At 40.7% G+C, this 17,188-nt stretch overlaps 1 protein-coding gene across 3 annotated transcripts in view; it reads left to right on the top strand.

Moving 5' to 3' along the window:
* The window catches only part of SARM1 (sterile alpha and TIR motif containing 1), a 125,866-nt gene extending 109,655 nt beyond the window's left edge, over positions 1 to 16,211 (top strand). For all 3 annotated transcript variants that reach the window (XM_072138095.1, XM_072138094.1, XM_072138093.1), the window contains 8 exons: positions 1,550 to 2,168; positions 4,075 to 4,287; positions 4,368 to 4,459; positions 4,814 to 5,049; positions 8,261 to 8,363; positions 9,420 to 9,609; positions 10,318 to 10,439; positions 12,166 to 16,211. In XM_072138095.1, coding sequence (XP_071994196.1) covers positions 1,550 to 2,168; positions 4,075 to 4,287; positions 4,368 to 4,459; positions 4,814 to 5,049; positions 8,261 to 8,363; positions 9,420 to 9,609; positions 10,318 to 10,439; positions 12,166 to 12,295 — 1,705 coding nt within the window. In that variant the 3' untranslated portion in view covers positions 12,296 to 16,211. The remainder of the gene's footprint in view (positions 1 to 1,549; positions 2,169 to 4,074; positions 4,288 to 4,367; positions 4,460 to 4,813; positions 5,050 to 8,260; positions 8,364 to 9,419; positions 9,610 to 10,317; positions 10,440 to 12,165) is intronic.
* Positions 16,212 to 17,188: the final 977 nt, after the last annotated feature.

Here is a 17,188-nt window from a genome sequence, read left to right as displayed (position 1 = left end):
ACCTGTCAAAGTCATGCAATCCCCGAAAACGTTGGAAAGTCCAATGAAAGTGCGCGCGTGGCGACCCTTAGTAAATAAGCCCCAATGTTTTATTGTAAACTGAACAGTATCTGTTCTTTTCAGGAAGGTGGGCTGAAGGTTGATCCTTACAAGATTTTCAAAATAGTAATTGTTAAAGGAAACCTACCAATATTATTCAGTAGAATGAAACTACACATACTTACCTGTAGCTGTCTTCTCTTCGATCCCAGCGCTGGTCATTAATGTTGCAATCTAGGATTGCTGTAAAATAAGAGCTATAAAAAGCAGCTATAGAGCGCTGGGCACTCTGTAGCTGTTTTTTATAACTTTTTATAACTTAGTGTATTAAAGAGAACCCGTCATGCAAAATAACCCCCTAAACTAAATATATTTTCATAAACTGCCATTAGAAAGCATTGTCCCTATCCCTTCATTGTCCCTCTACATGCCTGTAAACCTAAGCAATGAGGTCCTAAAGCTGTATGCAAATGACCTGTGAAATGTCCAATGAGGCATTAGCATATTTAAGCTGTCCATCTTATTCATGAGTGGGAGGCACAGCCACACCCCCAGTGCTTGACTGACAGCCTCTATAATGGTGTGAGGCTGTATAATGATGTACTTCCTAGTGCTGGCGCCCCCTGTAGCCCGTATGTATGTATAGGAGAGATACCACAGCTCCAGGTTGCCATGTTATAGCAGAACATGTCAGGTACTTGTGTAGCTGATGTCTGTGTCTCTGTATTAGAAGGGTGCAGCATGTCAGCAGATACATTAACTATGCTTTACTATACACATAGACATGAGCAGGGGGAGGATAGGGGAGGGGGAACAGGGGTGACATCACTGCTTCTGATCATGTGACCCGCCTCATTTACATAATAAAGAAAAGATGATTTTACAACGATTAATGTATGAATTGACTAGATTAAGGCTGTGATGGGATCCTTGTGAGCTGCTCCAACAGGTAGTGGTGACAGAAATAGTGACAGAGACCTGATGACAGGTGTCCTTTAAAGGAGTTGGCCTCTCTTTTACATAAAATGCTCATGTGCCTTTCCTGCCTAATAATAATCCTTGAATGTTTATCCAGTGATTTAACATTCCTGCTACTTACTTTTGTACTGTCTGTGAATCTTTGTTTACATGTCTGAGCACTGATTAATAGGAGGGGCTGCAGCAGGCCAGATATTATTCTTCATGCTCCCCCTCTCCCTGTGTCTGTCAGTTAGATGGACTGTGAGAGAAAGAAACACAGTGGGTGATGTTAGGATGACCTAAAGGAGTGAGAAACATGAAGTTGTGTGTGTATGCAGAGGGGAGCATGGTGATAACAGGGAAATGTTGAAGCTATCAGATGAGACAGATAGATATAAATACAGTTCTAATAGAACAGATTTATTGAAAAGTGGGCAACTTTAAATCCAACAATAGTTAAGGACATCTTTTTCACTGTCAGTAAGGTTGCACACAATGGTTCACAACCTCGTTCTCTTATGTTATATTTTTTATGAAACTCTATTTTCAGAGATCGAATCGCTCGTGTTGGATTGGGTGTTATCCTTAACATTTCAAAAGAAAGAGATGACACAAGACTCGCCCGACCACTATCCGGTCTCCTCGAGCACATGTTCAAACACTCTGAAGAAACCTGCAAACAGCTAATATGTGATGGAGGTCTGGATTCAATCCTCTTTTGGTGTCGCTGGACAGATCCTGTAGTGTTAAGGCACTGTGCTATGGCTCTGGCCAACTGTGCTATGTATGGCGGACCATCTAATCAGAGGCTGATGACTGAGAGAAAGACGGCCGAGTGGTTGTTCCCTTTAGTTTTCTCAAAGGAGGACGATCAGATCCGTTTTCATGCATGTCTTGCAATCACCGTTTTAGCAACAAACAAAGAAATTGAGAAGGAGGTTGAGAGGTCTGGCACACTAGCATTGGTTGAACCTTTTATATCTTCTTTGGACCCTGAGGAATATGCCCGTTTTATTCTGAATAATAGTGATAACACACAAGGAAGGACAGCCGGTGATCTTCAGCGCCTGGTGCCGCTGCTGGACAGCTCCCGCTTAGAAGCTCAGTGCATCGCTGCCTTCTATTTGTGTGTGGAAGCTGCTATCAAATCACAGCACAAAAATACAAAGGTAATCTAAAGTCACGTGGGTGAAAATTATTACATTCATTATTATCGGCTTTACAAGTATGAGGATACAGTAGCCCTTACTCGTACTAGGTGATGTATATGCACTCTAGGTATGTGGTTACTTCCTGGCAGAGTCGGCTCCAGATTTCAGTGGACCCCTGGACGATATAGCCTCAGTCAGCCCCTTTTCAGTGAACTCACGTGGTTGCATTAAAAATTCAGAAACTAAAACATTTACCTGTTACCTAAAATATCCCCTAGTTTATCACACCAGCCCCCTCATGGGTATTTTATATAAAGCCTCCCTCACCCCTTATGGATTAATTAGAAACAACCCCTCTTACCCCAATAGATTCTTTATGTACAACCTTTTGTGGGCCCCCAGCAGCCCCGGCACCAACAGTTGCTGGCGCTGGCCCTGCCTCCATGCCTTGCTTCTTGACTTCCCTGCCCATTCCCATACACATTTAATTAGGAATGAAAAAAATATTCCTTACCTCCCATAAGACCAAAGGATATGGCAGGTTATAATTCAGCATGCTTGTTACTTCTTTCCCCCAGCATATGCCATCAGGACGACCTGGAAACACATCAGATGTTTGGTCGCTATTCATGTGATGTTTTAAAATGCTAATTACCGTTTGTATATCTCCCAACTGTGGTACATAGAAAACTATGAGTAAGTTACAGGAGAATTCAAAACGGGGGTCTGATAAAGACATTCACTGAAAAATTGGCATCACATAGGAAAAATGGACACAGTACAAAATTCACGATCTCACTCTGTCACATGCAAAGGGCATCATTGTAATAAATAGTACGGTAATATCTCATAAAAGAGGGATCAGTGCAGATGAAGAAAATTAATACAATGTCAAATTCACATGGACCACCTGGAGCTGCTGGACCAACACACGTTTGGCAAAATGCTTTTGCCTTAGTCCAGGAGTGACTTTGAATACAGTCAGCACCTGACTTAAGAACACATGACTTGCAGGCGACTAAGTTATAGCCGCCCCTTTCTGCCCACTGTGACATCTGGTGAATCTCTCTGGATGCCAGTAATGTACTATACTTTAAGCTACATGCACACGAATGTATGCCCGCCCGGCATACAGAAAGCACGCAGGAGATGAGGAGGGATGAGGGCTGTGCACCTGTCCCCTCTCCATTTGGATGCACACACGGGCAAAGAAATGACATGTACTATCTTTTCCCTGTGTACGTTGTGGTACCGCTGTCAAGAGCCTATTGCTGTCTATGGGGACATATATACGTCCCATTGACGGTCATGTGAATGTAGCCTTAGTCTAAGGCTACAATGGTCAACCATAAAGTGTCTGCATTGAAGCTTTATTGTCATTCCTTGTTCTTATGACAACCCAAAATTTAGGAAATTCAATGTCACAGGGACAAAAAAATCTTTAGTCTAGAGTTACACTTACAAAATATGCTTGCTCAGACTTACATACAAATTAAACTTAACAACAAACCTATAGACCAGTAATGGCGAACCTATGGCACGGGTGCCAGAGGTGGCACTCAGAGCCCTAAATGTGGGCACCCTTGCCATCACCCCAGGGTAGAGTTTGCCAGACAGGACTCAAGGCTGCTTGCAGTCCCAGGCAGCCCAGGTCCCCAGAAGGAAGCTACAATGATAATTCAAACTTCTTCTCCTTCTTCCTACTGTATTGGTGTCCTCAGGTGCCTACACAATTTAAACCTGTGAAAGAGCAGGTAGTAATAAGTTACTGCTTAAATTGTCGCATTGGCACTTTGCGAAAAATATGTGGGTTTTGGTTGTAGTTTGGGCACTCGGTGTCTAAAAGGTTTGCCATCACTGCTATAGACCCTATCTTGTAACCTAGGGACTGCTGGGGTACTTATGTCTTTATCTTACTTTGTAGGTGTTTAACGAGATTGGAGCGACACAGAGTTTAAGGAGAATAGTATGCTACTCTGTGGATTGTACTGTCTCTACCCTTGCCAAGAAAGCTCTACAGATGATCGGTGAGGATGTCCCGTCTCGCATTGCACGTTCTGTGCCCAACTGGAAACCATTGGAAGTACAACACTGGTTGCAGCAGATTGGCTTTAATAAATATTCGCAGGCATTTTTAGTAAGTTTTCAGCTCATAACACATAATAATTAACTTTTTGAAGCATTTATTTTGCCTAACATTGTACTTGGTTATAATAGGAGCACCAGATTGATGGTGATCTACTGCTGAGGTTAAGTGAGACAGATCTGACAGTAGACTTGGGTATGACCTCCAGTATCACTCGAAAGAGGTTAGTATTTGGCCTTCTGCATCACTTCATCTACATCTCTTCCATGTATGCTGACTTTTGATGTAAATGATGAACCGATTGTTCCCCAGAGAATAAAGTAGTAGAAAAAGTGCCACAAGATATGATTATTTGGTTCCCATTAGGAGAACAATCTACTTCTTTTCAAAATGTTCTTCTAACAAAGTAGACATCTCCTCTATATTTCATTCACCTTCAGCAATAACCTCCATCCATTACATTATATCTAAACTAATAGTGAAATAAATTAATGATCTTTTCTTGACATGAGACTTGCACTTTTCACATCACATTTATGTATGTACTAATGAGGTGATGTTTCTACTTCTTCTTTAGATTTATGAGGGAATTGGTGGAGTTGAAAACCTATGCAAACTACTCGACATGTGATCGTAGTAATCTGGCGGATTGGCTCGGCAGTGTAGAGCCACGGTTTCGTCAGTATACTTACAACCTGGTCATTTGTGGCATTGATCGAAATTTCTTGCATCACGTGACGGAACAGCAGCTTGAGGAGGATTGTCACATCACTACAGGTTTTCACCGTGTTCGTATTCTGACAGCAGCCAGAGGTGAGTTTATGACCAGCTGCTACTTTAATATACCTGAGGACTACAAATGTATTTTAACTGTTTATTATTAAATATTATATTAGATATCCATCCTCATTTATGTAGGAGTTAAAGGGGGGTATTCTGGGAATATGAACTTCTAATACAAAACCCCATAATGCTATTAATAAATTAATCCAACAAAACTCATAATCATTAATCACAAAATTTGATCTTAAATAGTTTGTTTTTATCATTCACAAAATTTTATGGGGTTATCTCTACGATGTCCGCCCTCTACAACTACAACTCCCATGATCCTTCAGTTCTCCGTAACAGCTCCTCCCTCTTATGCTCTGCTCCCAGTGATGATCTGTTACCATACTAATGATGTGTGTAACTGCCATCACTGCACATTACCATAGTGATGAGCTTATGACTTGCCCAGGCAGGTGCAGGACATGTGACGTGGACATGTGACCAGCGGCCATCGTCTGTCCTGTCTTTCCTCCACAGGGACAAAGTCACAGGACTGATTAAAGGGCCAGTAGCATTTTAATTCTCCATTATAGTGTATAACCACAACATTTTTCTGCTAAGCAGGGCAAAATTTAAAATAACTTATTACATATTAGCTTATATTTTACTGACTCATTTGAACATGAATTAGGCTTATTCCTGGAGTACCCCTTTAACTTGTCAGTGTGCCTCAAAATAGTGGTTGTTCTTGTATCACAAAATTTGTGTATTTGGTATTCATTATAATAAAAGTACACTATAAAAAGGATGATCCGATAACAAGAGCAATCTTCTGATCTCACTGACTAATACCAGAGTCTATAAAAGATCTGCATGTATACACATTTCTCCATAAACTGGTCAAAAACTGCTGCAAAGTAATAATTAAAAAGCATTGGTCTTATCACTTACAAATCAGTTTGTAAACTTGTATGCAACTCGTCTGATGTGATTCCAATGACACTAAGCCCTGCATATTCAGTGGTTACTTGCATTGTTCTGCCATCTTGTTTCTGATTGACAGGTCTCATTGCTAGTTGATGCACTGATAGGCTGCTGTGTGAAATATGGAGAGAGAGCTCTGTTACATCACTTCATGTCATGTGACCAGGGTGATGTCATCTATGGCCCTGTTACATTTGCAATGTCTAACCCATGATTGTATCTGTTCCCATTAAATCACATTAGCCTCTTTGGAGGATGGGGAGAATTCGAAGTCCACGGATGCATTGGGAGGAGTAGAAGTCCATGCAGGAATACTGTGATTTAATGTGATCAGATACATACATTAGGCATACGTTGCAAATGTAACAGGGCTTTAGATGACATCACACTGGTCATATGACATACTGTGAAGAGGTATATCAGATGGGGAGGAGTAAATGGGGAGGTGGCAGAGCAGGACAAATCCCATCCAGAGAATATATAAAACAGTTGATTTATGGGGATGTAAGGGAAACTATTTTTACCTGGTGTTGGTTAGTTAATAGGGCTCTATGGGAACCTGTCACTAGCTGTATTTGTGAAAAATGTGGTGACAGGTTCCCTTTAATGACATTTGCTTTTGTTATTGTCCACACATCTATTAACCCTACCTGTCTTAAACTTTTGTGATGTATATACGTCCGACGTATAAACGGCGTATATATGCCCCCCCCCCCCAAGGCAGAAAAATAAGCTTCTATAATGTCTACCAGGTCCTAGTAGGTCGTATTTCTGTGCTGTATGAGACCGTAAATACATGATGTTTTTCATCCGTATGCTGCACGTATGTAACCCGTATTTATACGTCCCCATAGACTACTAAGGGCATACGGAACTGAAATACGGGAGAAAATAGGACATGCTCTTTATTTTTATACGGCTAGTATACGGTACAGTGTTAACAATGGCAATATAAATGGTTGGACGTATTGTCCATTGAAATGAATGTGGCCGCATGTAACCTGTAAAAAAAGGTATGGTGCGGGTAGCTTACGGCCATTTTCATATGGTCGTGTGAATGCAGCCTTAGTAAAGTACCATGATCAGACCACTCTTGGAAGAAACATGCAATGGATTTCTCTGAAGCACAGCTTCTTGTGGATTTTACATTTCAATCCCCATTTGTGAATGTGGAAAATGGTCACAATAAACTGTGCCAGCAAGTAAACTGTACATGGAAAGATTTCCAAATCTATTCAAGCTTGGCTGGTCATGGTACAAGATGTAAGTTTCATGGTCCGCCAGGCAGCATTGCATTCAATTACCTCAAGACACCGTGTTCATGGGATGTCTTGCCTTGTACAATTAGGAAATTATTCATGAAATTATGCTAGATCTGAACACAGACACTTATTTCATTGTATACCTCTTTACACATCAGTATGTTGATTGTATATAAAATATAAAAATTTTGCCAAACCCCCCCCCCTCCCCAAACCATGGGGTCAGAACTGAAATACATAATACACACTGCATCCCATTGTAAGGATAAGGCTACATTCAAATCTCATTGTAGCCCTCTGTTGTCAGTATGCATTGTGCGGATTCCCAGCTTATCCTTACAACGGAAGGCTAGGACCTACCACTGTAAGCACCACATTCTCCACCCGAACACCCTGAAAGCAGGGGCAGGACTGAGCATCAGCAGCAGACAATCACTGGATGTTCTGGGTGTCCACTGAGTTACATAGACAGTTACATAACTTAGGACCTCCCATATGCTCAGTTGAGGCTGGGGATGGATGTGATACAGTTGCATCCATCCCCTATATAGGCTATAATGGCCTCCACTGAGAAAATACATCACTCTGCAGTAGGAAGCATGATGTAAATATGCTGCCTCCATCTGCCAGTATAGTATGGGGATATGTTCAACATATATAGCAAGAGCTTTCCTAGTGTATATGTCTGAAAATATATATATGGTGTACACTGTCCAGCACCACAATGCGTGTTTTGAACCCAGGTTTATCAGAACCACCTGTTATTACAATGAATAATACCGGCCACTACAAGGGATATGACATAAAATATGGGCCTGAGAGGACCCTTAATTTGGTAGTTGTGCACACATAAAAATACTGGCCTCCGATGGGGCCGGTAAAAAAAAAAACAATACTGGCCTAACCATCAAATACCATTCACTGTTGGTAGAAAAGGTGGCAATATAATGTCTTGTTACAGTAATTGATACAAGGGGGAAATGACTTCTCTTTCTTGTGAATCTCAGAGATGCTGCACTCACCTCTGCCATGCAGTGTGGGTAAATCTAGCTATGATGGACCCGATGTCTTCATCAGTTACCGAAGGAGCACAGGATCTCAGCTGGCCAGGTAAACCTTATATTACTTCTTACCGCCACATCTTACACCCTATGTTTACCATTCAAAGAAGTTGATATTGCATTCAGTATTTTGCTTGGAAATAGAAGGGGTTCACAAGACTGATGGATTTCTAGCATTCTTCTACTAGAGACTTGACATAAGTGTTGTCCAACTGACTTGAGAAAAAAATTGTTCTAGGTCATAGAACAAATGTTGCTTTTTCCATCAATATTTAACACTCAGGGATCAGATGCTGTACTTTTGGCATTAAAGGAAACCTACCATTTCAAAAATGTAATTTTGACCTAAACATACCTTTTACTTTGGGCTAGCCAAACTGATGCTGGAGGTGGTCTTGTTAAGGCACATAAATCCACAGTTTCACCGAAAAATCAATTTTTATACTAAGCTAATTACATCATTCAGCGTTTCTGAGCCCCTGACACAGGGTGCTCGACGCTTGGTCACGACCATAACAATGCAAGCGCCTTTCGTGCTTGAAACTTCTCTCCCCGCCCTCGCTCCCGAAAGCCAGTGATGTCACCGAGCTCTCGGAAATTCCTGGCACATGCACACTGAATCTTCATTTTGCATGGCCGCAATGCAGAGCAGGCGGCCGTGCAAACTGAAGATACAGTGCGCATGCGCCAGTGCTTTCCGAGAGCTTGGTTACGTCACCGGCACTCAGGCGCGAGGGTGGAGGGACAAGGTGCGTGCATTGTTATGGTCGTGACCAAGCATCAGGCATCCTGTGTTAGGAGCCCAGGAACGCCAAATGGTGTTATTAGCTTAGTATAAAAATAGTTTTTTTTTTGGTGAAACTGCAGATTCATGTGCCTTAACAAGACCACCTCCAGCATCCTTTAAGGCTCCCCTCCCTGAGCCAGTAAAAATACAAATAACCTCTTTATTCAAAAGAAGCTTTAAGTACTGTTTTTGGTTTGATAACATTTGTACCTTTTATTAGTGTTACCCCTTAAACCACCTTTGCATTGGATTGTAGTGCACCATAACATGACCCTTCAATTTACTAACCAACTTTTGTATGTCTTTACATTCCTACAGCCTCCTCAAGGTGCACTTGTACCTTCATGGCTTCAGTGCCTTTATTGATGTGGAAAAGCTGGAGGCAGGAAAATTTGAGGACAAACTAATACAAAGTGTCATCAGCGCTAGAAACTTTGTCCTAGTCCTCTCCGCTGGATCTTTGGATAAATGCATGGGGGACAATGAATGCAAGGACTGGGTGCACAAAGTAAGTCAGTTATGTCAAATTTCTTATTATCCATTAACTCTGCATAATTTTTGTATTTTATGTTGAAAACGATGCTCATATAGCAACTAGAACTAACCACATTAAAAGAAATCTACCATCAAAGTCAAGCATGATAAACCTGGGTAGCTTACACATAGACCCAGGTATTGTGATATTTGTTATCCATGATCTCCTTACTTTTAAAAGCAACTCATGCTACTGAGCCTGAAGAGCTCATGAGTGTTGTTACCACCTGTCATGCAGATTCACAGGCTGTTATACTGTGCAAGGAACACTTTCCCCCTCCCACCATGTGATGAAGCTTACTTCTGTTGTGAGATCAGCAAAGGCAGGGGAGAGTGCTGAGGTAGCATTGGAGGGAGAGAAAGTCAAACAGCCTGTGTAGCTATAGTAACAACCCCAGGAGACTCATTAGCATAATTTTAAAAGATGATTTTAGAAGGATGGAGGCCATGGAAAACAAATATAACAAGATAATCACAATCACAGTGTCTGGATCTGTTAGTAAGTGCCCCTGGTTTATCACTCCTCTTGATTTTGATAATCCTTTTTTACTGCTCTGTACATGGAGAAAAGATAGGACATGGCCCGTACGCTATGCATTGCTATGGAGAGGAGTCAACCCTCCTCCTCTCAATCGCGCTGTACGTATACTCTGTGAATAATATACATTAATGACAATTTTAGGAGATTGTTACGGCTTTGAACTGTGGAAAGAACATTGTGCCGGTCACAGATCACTTTGAATGGCCAAACCCATTGAGTCTACCAGAAGATATGAGAGCTGTGCTGAAGTTCAATGGCATCAAGTAAGTCATACAGTCAGGGTCCTGTTATTGGTCTCAAACAGATCAGTAAAAGTAGAAACTATTTTTAATTGGAAAAATGGAAGCAAACAGACTCTGATTATGGCGCTAAACCATACAGCTATAATATGAAATGCAGTATGCATTATGCAGTATGTCATGTTTATGAGCCAATAATAAAAGGAATGCAGGGAACCCAATAATTCTAAGGCCCCTTTCACACTTGCGTTTTTCACGAGCGTTTTCTGCGCGTGCTTTTGACGCGCAGAACTTGCATTGCACTCTGACCCATTGTAACCAATGGGTCTTTTCAGACTTGCATTTTTTTTCACGCACACACGCGCTTTTTTTTAACGCGCGTTTAAATCTCGACATGCTCTACTTTTGCAAGTCACGCGCGTGAAAAACGCACCATACAAGTCTATGGAGATGCATCAAAAACGCATTGCACTCTGAGACACTTGCAAGTGCAATGCAAGTGTAATGCGTTTTTCACGCATCAATTGCCATAGAAAAGATAGAGCTCAGTCCTGAGTCCATTGAACGCATTGAAATTGCATTGAAATTGCATCAAAAACGCGCGTGAAAAACTGAGACACTGAACTCTGACTGAAAACTGATTGCACTCTGATGCAAAATGTGCGTTTTTTCACTGACCAAAAACTGTTCGCACCCTGATCAAACTCTGATGTGATCTGCAACGCAAGTGTGGAAGGGGCCTAAGAATTGCCCATGTGTGGATTGAGTGGTGTGCTGCACTCCATTTATCCTTGTGGTACTTCCAAGGATAATAATACATCTTTTTTCATATAGCACCCTCATACTCTGCAGTGTATTACAGATAATGGGGTACATATAAAAATAAAATAACAGAGCAATAACATGGGAAAGCTCAGTGTTGTACTAGGCTTCTAATCAAGAGTCCCATAGATATAAATAGAGGGACAATGGTTGTGCTTGAGTTTAGGAGTATGTTAGTGTTAGAGATTTTATTCAGGGATCCAACTACCCTCCCTCAGATTTAAGGTGATCTGCAAATTAGTTGTTTTAAGGGAAAAGAAAATGTCTGCCAGTACTGGTAATGACGGAGTAAAACAATAGACACTTCACTCAAGGTCGTAGCTGTACTCAATCACACTTTATTCAAGGAGCGCAGCCGTGTATATAGAAAACAGAAATGCTTTGCAAAGTGATAAAATACTATTATGTTATAGGTTAGCTTGAATATACTTTGAGCAACTCCCAGAAACTCCCCTTAAGCTACTTTTTACAAATAAAGTTGATGAACTCTATGTGTCGTTTCTTCTAAAAAGAACTATTCTCCAGGGAACACAAACTTATCACTATCCCAGCCACAAATGTACTGTGAAAATTCCCCACTAGTCAAAACATGACCTTCAGGCAGGAGCTGCAGAGAAAGACACGAGTCAAGGACAAGCAGGCAGATTACACAAGATGATAGCTAAATCATGTAATGGATGACAGTGAACAAAATGGAGTCTGTGTGAACAAGATGGCGTCTGGATAGAAATATGATAACCCTCACAGTTAGATATCCTCTGGATAGAGAAGAATACAATTGGTGCAGGCAATATAAGGTTTATAGAGGATAAAAATAACACTATTATGTAAAATGTTAGAGAGTCTGTGTGCAAAATCTACTTATTGTATAATCAATTATTGCTAATGTAATTAGAAAATAAAACACACATTTGCTGTTCCTTTTCAGGTGGTCACATGAGTACCAGGATGCAACCATTGAGAAGATCATCCGCTTCTTACAAGGGCGCTCCTCTCGGGATTCTTCAGTAGGATCTGAGAACAGTCTAGATGGCACTCCTCCACTAGGGGACAAGTAGTAAGGTTCATATAAAGATATGACCTATTGGATTTTCCTGCACATCCGTGTGTTCCCTGGCCTATTGGAAGTGACCCTATAATTATTGCCCTTCTTGGATACGACCCTTTTCTGCCTAGTATTTCCTTAAATTGTATTTTTTCCTAGAACCCATATTATCCAGGGATGAAATCCATTCACAATACAGTAAGGACCTACACTGGAATATACAGATTATGGCCACTTTTACATTAAAATAGAGCATGAAGAACAAGACTATTGTAATGTGAAATATCATCTTCATCTGAAGATCAGAAGATTCCTGTAAAGGGCATGTCTGTAATATCCAGGACCTCACATCCAGTGTTGTCTTGTGGCACTGGCTGTTATCGGTTTCCGTCTCGCTCAGAGCAGAGTATTCCATAAACAACTGCAAAGCAGTGATCAAATCAGTACATTTCCAGGTACTGTTGTTACATCAGAAGATATTATTTTCATCTTGTACACATTGAATAATAACACGGACTCAGATAGGATCTTGATGTAGTGTTGCTGTCTACATGCTCTGTAAGTGCTTCCTTTATGTATAATTTAAATATGCTGACATTGAGAATACGTCCACATGGGACATACAAGAAGCAAAATTTCCTGTTTTGTACAGCAGTAGCATCCACACTATGTACGAAAAGCCTGTAGAGTAGATTGAGCTCTAGGTTGTCTATCCACAGCATATTGGGCCCTGTTCACAACTTGCTTTCAGACTTCTGTTATTATCTTATGTCCCTTTAATGAAAATAAGTTAAGTCTAACTGATCCGATAAATCGGCAATTGATTTAAATGGACTTTAAATGACCTTTACCCTCTGCAGTACCAAGGTTAAAAGCAGTGGCCTACTCACAGTGATTATACAGGGAATTGCAGGCAAAGTGGTCCATCATATGGTAAATTGCAGGGTCTTTGTCAGTCTGTAAAAGTAGGACCATTAACTACTTTAACTTTAAGGACAATACCATTTAATTTTTAGGCGGTTTCATTTTTTACTCTGCGTCTTTAAAGGAAACGTACCATTTGATTTGATGCATTATGAAGCAAACATACCTTGAGAATGCTGTAGCTACACTGAGGCAGGATCATCAATTGGTTAATCCCTGAGTTGAATGGTTTTGCTGAAAAAATAATTATAACATTCAGAACCTTGGGAAAGCTGGGTCAGACTGGCTGCTTAGATGAAACACATGGAGCTTGTCATTACACATGGAGCTTGACATAACTAATCAACCTGAGCTGGAACACTCATACACAGCAGCTGAGGAATGGTGCAGCAATTGATTATTCTGCCTTCAGGCATAACCCAGTGATTACATCATCCTGTGGTGCATTGCATATGTAAGCGCTGAGCCAGCCACAGAAACAAGACAGCTTCATTATCATAATTTTATAATTGTTTTATCAGCAAAACCACTTAGCACAGAGATTAAACAAGATACGATCCTGCATCAGTGTAGCTACAGCATTCTCAAGGTATGTTTGCTTCATAATACATAAAATCAAATGGTAGGTTTCCTTTAAATGAAATCTACCACCAGAAATCATATTGAAGTAGATCTCATGATAGATTCAGCCTCATCCCCAAACTGTATTTGGCTGGTCCACTTAATTAGCCGATTTTATTAAAAAGTATTTGTGTTGGGCAAATTGCATTGAAAGGATACTAGGGCGTGTATAAGCTTCTCAACAAGAACTTTTTCATCCTTCATTGTACACAGGTGTGTAAGGTATCATGTTTGTGGTGCAAGATGACATTTTCATTGCTGCCATTTGGGGGACTGTACGACCTTTTGATCACTTTTTATTAAATTTTTTGTGTGTTGAAAAATTGTGAAAAAGTATCATTTTGGATGGCTATTTTCTGTTGCAGGGTTCACCGCCAGGAATAACTGTTTTTGTATTTTGATAAATTGGGACTTTTGGGATGCGGTGATAGCTAATATGTTTATGATTTTATTTGTTTATTTTTTATCATTTCTAGGAAAAAGCTAATTTAAATTCTTTTTACTTTTTTAATATTCTTTTTAGGCCCACTTGGGTACATTCACCCTATTGGATCTGATCCCTCCTACTATATACTGCAATACTACTGTTTTGCAGTATGTGGACATTATGCACACTGTTTGTGACAGGTCCTGGAGTCTTTCGGCAAGATTTTTTTTAACTTTTAACAGTTTAAGCAGATTACACATTCATTCATTGATTCAGGTTTGTATGAAGGGAATGAAGAATATTTATTAAGAATTATTGTTTTGAAATAAATGTAGCTAATGGGTTCATTCCTGGGGAAAGTAATTATCCAATAATCAAATGAGTTAATGTCCATTTAAAGGGAACCTGTCACCAGATTTTCACTAATAAACTTAATGACAGGTTCCCATAGCACTTTGCAACTATTGCCTACACTGTTTTTAGCATACTTCCCGTTCCCAAAAACCAACCAGGCACCCTGCCAGAAGCAAAAACTAGTCACAAGGGGTGTGTGTTATTCATGCGAGTCACTGTGCCCATATCTCCAGCATCTCCCCCCCCCCCCCTCCAGCTGACGTTATCCTCTCCTTTGTCAAAGGGAAGCATGTATTTTTTTTTTTTACCTAAAAGCAGCATGAACAATAGTTTGCATAGTGCTATGGGAACCTGTCAATAGGTTTATTAGTGCAAATTTGGTGATAGGCAGTTACACTGTGCAGTAGCATGTTTCCCCCCTCCCACTGTGTGAGATCACATCAGGAGGAGGGAGCAGGAGGAAGGGAGAAACAGTGAAACAGCTTGTGAAGCTGCAGAGCTTTCAGGATTATTAGCATCATTTTAAAAGTTGATGTTAGAAGGAAGGAGGCCATCCATAACAAATATAAGAAGATTACCACACGGTGCCTGGATCTATTAGTAAGTGTCCCTGGTTTATGATAATGGATTTTGATGGTAGATTTCCCTTAAATTACATCTGCATTATAACCCAAAGTTGCCACAAACACAAAAGCAATATTAAACTGGTAAATCTTGTTATTAATCTTGTTAAAAATTGCAAGAGTTCTAAGCAATTGTCCTGCATGCGAAACACAAGTATAGGCGTTGATGACTCTCCCTATGTAATTGAGCTTAACCTTTAAGAGGAAATGGTTGTGTTAAAGAAAATCTACCACTATTATTTAGTAAAAATGAAACTGCACATACTTACCTGTAGCTGTCTTCTCCCCGATCTAGATGCTGGTCTTCTTTAATGTTGACACATTCGGATTGCTGTAAAAAGAGAGTAATTAAAACCATCTACAGAGCGCCGGACGCTATGTTCATTGCTCCGGGCTGATAATTACTCACACCTCTGGTGCAATAGATACCCCCCTCTCCTATGTTGGAGTGGCAGGTGATGTCACGTGAGAGGCGTGAATAATTAACAGCCTGGAGCAATGGACATAGTGTCCGGCGCTCTGTAGCTGCTTTTATTACTCTTTTTTTACAGCAATCCCAGCTTGACCAGCTCTGTGATTAATGAGAAGACAGCTATAGGTAAGTAGGTGCAGTTTAATTCTACTAAATCATAATGGTAGATAAAAATGGATATGTAGAGATGTAAATAGGTTCATATCTAATTCTAATATCTATATCTGCATGTACCTGTGAAGCAACAATTTTTGTCATATGCTTTCCTGAATAACCAATTCCTTCAGGTAACCAGACTCTGCCTTTATTTCCTGAGCTCGGAAACCAGTAATCAGGTAGAAACCCATTCCTTGTGGCCTTTTTTTCCAGATTGTAATTTTTATTGCAAGTTCATTTCTTTCTTTTTTTATAATGTCTATTATCAGAATACTGTGTCTCTTGTATGTGCTGCCCTGTCATATCGGCTGTCTGCCATTACAAAAACAATAAAATATAACTCTGTCTTCTATGGGCTGTGGACATTTTTTCCTGTCAGATGTGTTTCAATTTTAGGTCGTGGCGATGCTGAGGGAGAGGTCACAAGTGGCATTTACATCATTGTGTATTACATAAACACAACGTTTGACCGCACCTTCACCTGCTGGTTTATTTTAACTATGCAATTCATGCTTCAATCATAAGGAATACATTAAAGGGGTTGGCCACTTTACCTCATGTTTTTGTAATGTGTGTGTAAGTGCAGGGGGCAGGATATTAGATAATTTACCAATATACATCTATTAATAGTTCTGCTCCGCTTTCTTGATATGTAAAGTGACGCCTCCTGTCTTTTACCTCATCAGCCAGACATTCCTGTACATAAAATGGCCGCAGATGGAGGGTCATGTGTTCTCTAGGCAGGCCCGGAGGACAATGTAGCTTATGGGGGAACAGTGTGGCTACTGCAGGGGGTGGCATTGTATTGCTGGGACATGAGTTTTCTGCAAAGGGGCCCACTAAGGCTCTGTCAATCAGGGGCCTACCTTGAACGGGCCTATCTCTAGGGACACCACAAAAACAAAGGATACACCAATATCCAGGCATATCCACACAGAGCATGGTGGTGATACATTAAAAAAGGACCTGTCACCTCTAAAAAGTGCACTAAAGTAACCAGCTAAAGTGCTTTCTAAAGTAAGCAGCTCCAAGTGCTACAACAGACGCCGCAGTGTTATCAGAAACCTCCAATAACGCTAGCAAACACTGCAGTGCTGTATAATAGAAAATGCAGAACCGCCCTCCTATTCCATAGGCCGGCGCCGACTGCCAAGCTTCACACGGCAGTCACAGCCCCTAATCTCGCCCCCTCATGAATACGCCCGAGTGCTTACAGTGCGTTCCGGCGGTTTCTATTGTACAGCACTGCAGTGTTTGTTAGCGGTATCAGAGGTTTCTGATAACGCTAGCACTGTAACTATGCTACATCTGTTGTAGCGCTAGGAGCTG

Source organism: Engystomops pustulosus, chromosome 2, assembly GCF_040894005.1.
Source record: "Engystomops pustulosus chromosome 2, aEngPut4.maternal, whole genome shotgun sequence".
NCBI classification, from domain to species: domain Eukaryota; kingdom Metazoa; phylum Chordata; class Amphibia; order Anura; family Leptodactylidae; genus Engystomops; species Engystomops pustulosus.
Note: the sequence above shows the minus strand (reverse complement) of the source record. Positions and strands in the feature narration are given on the sequence as shown.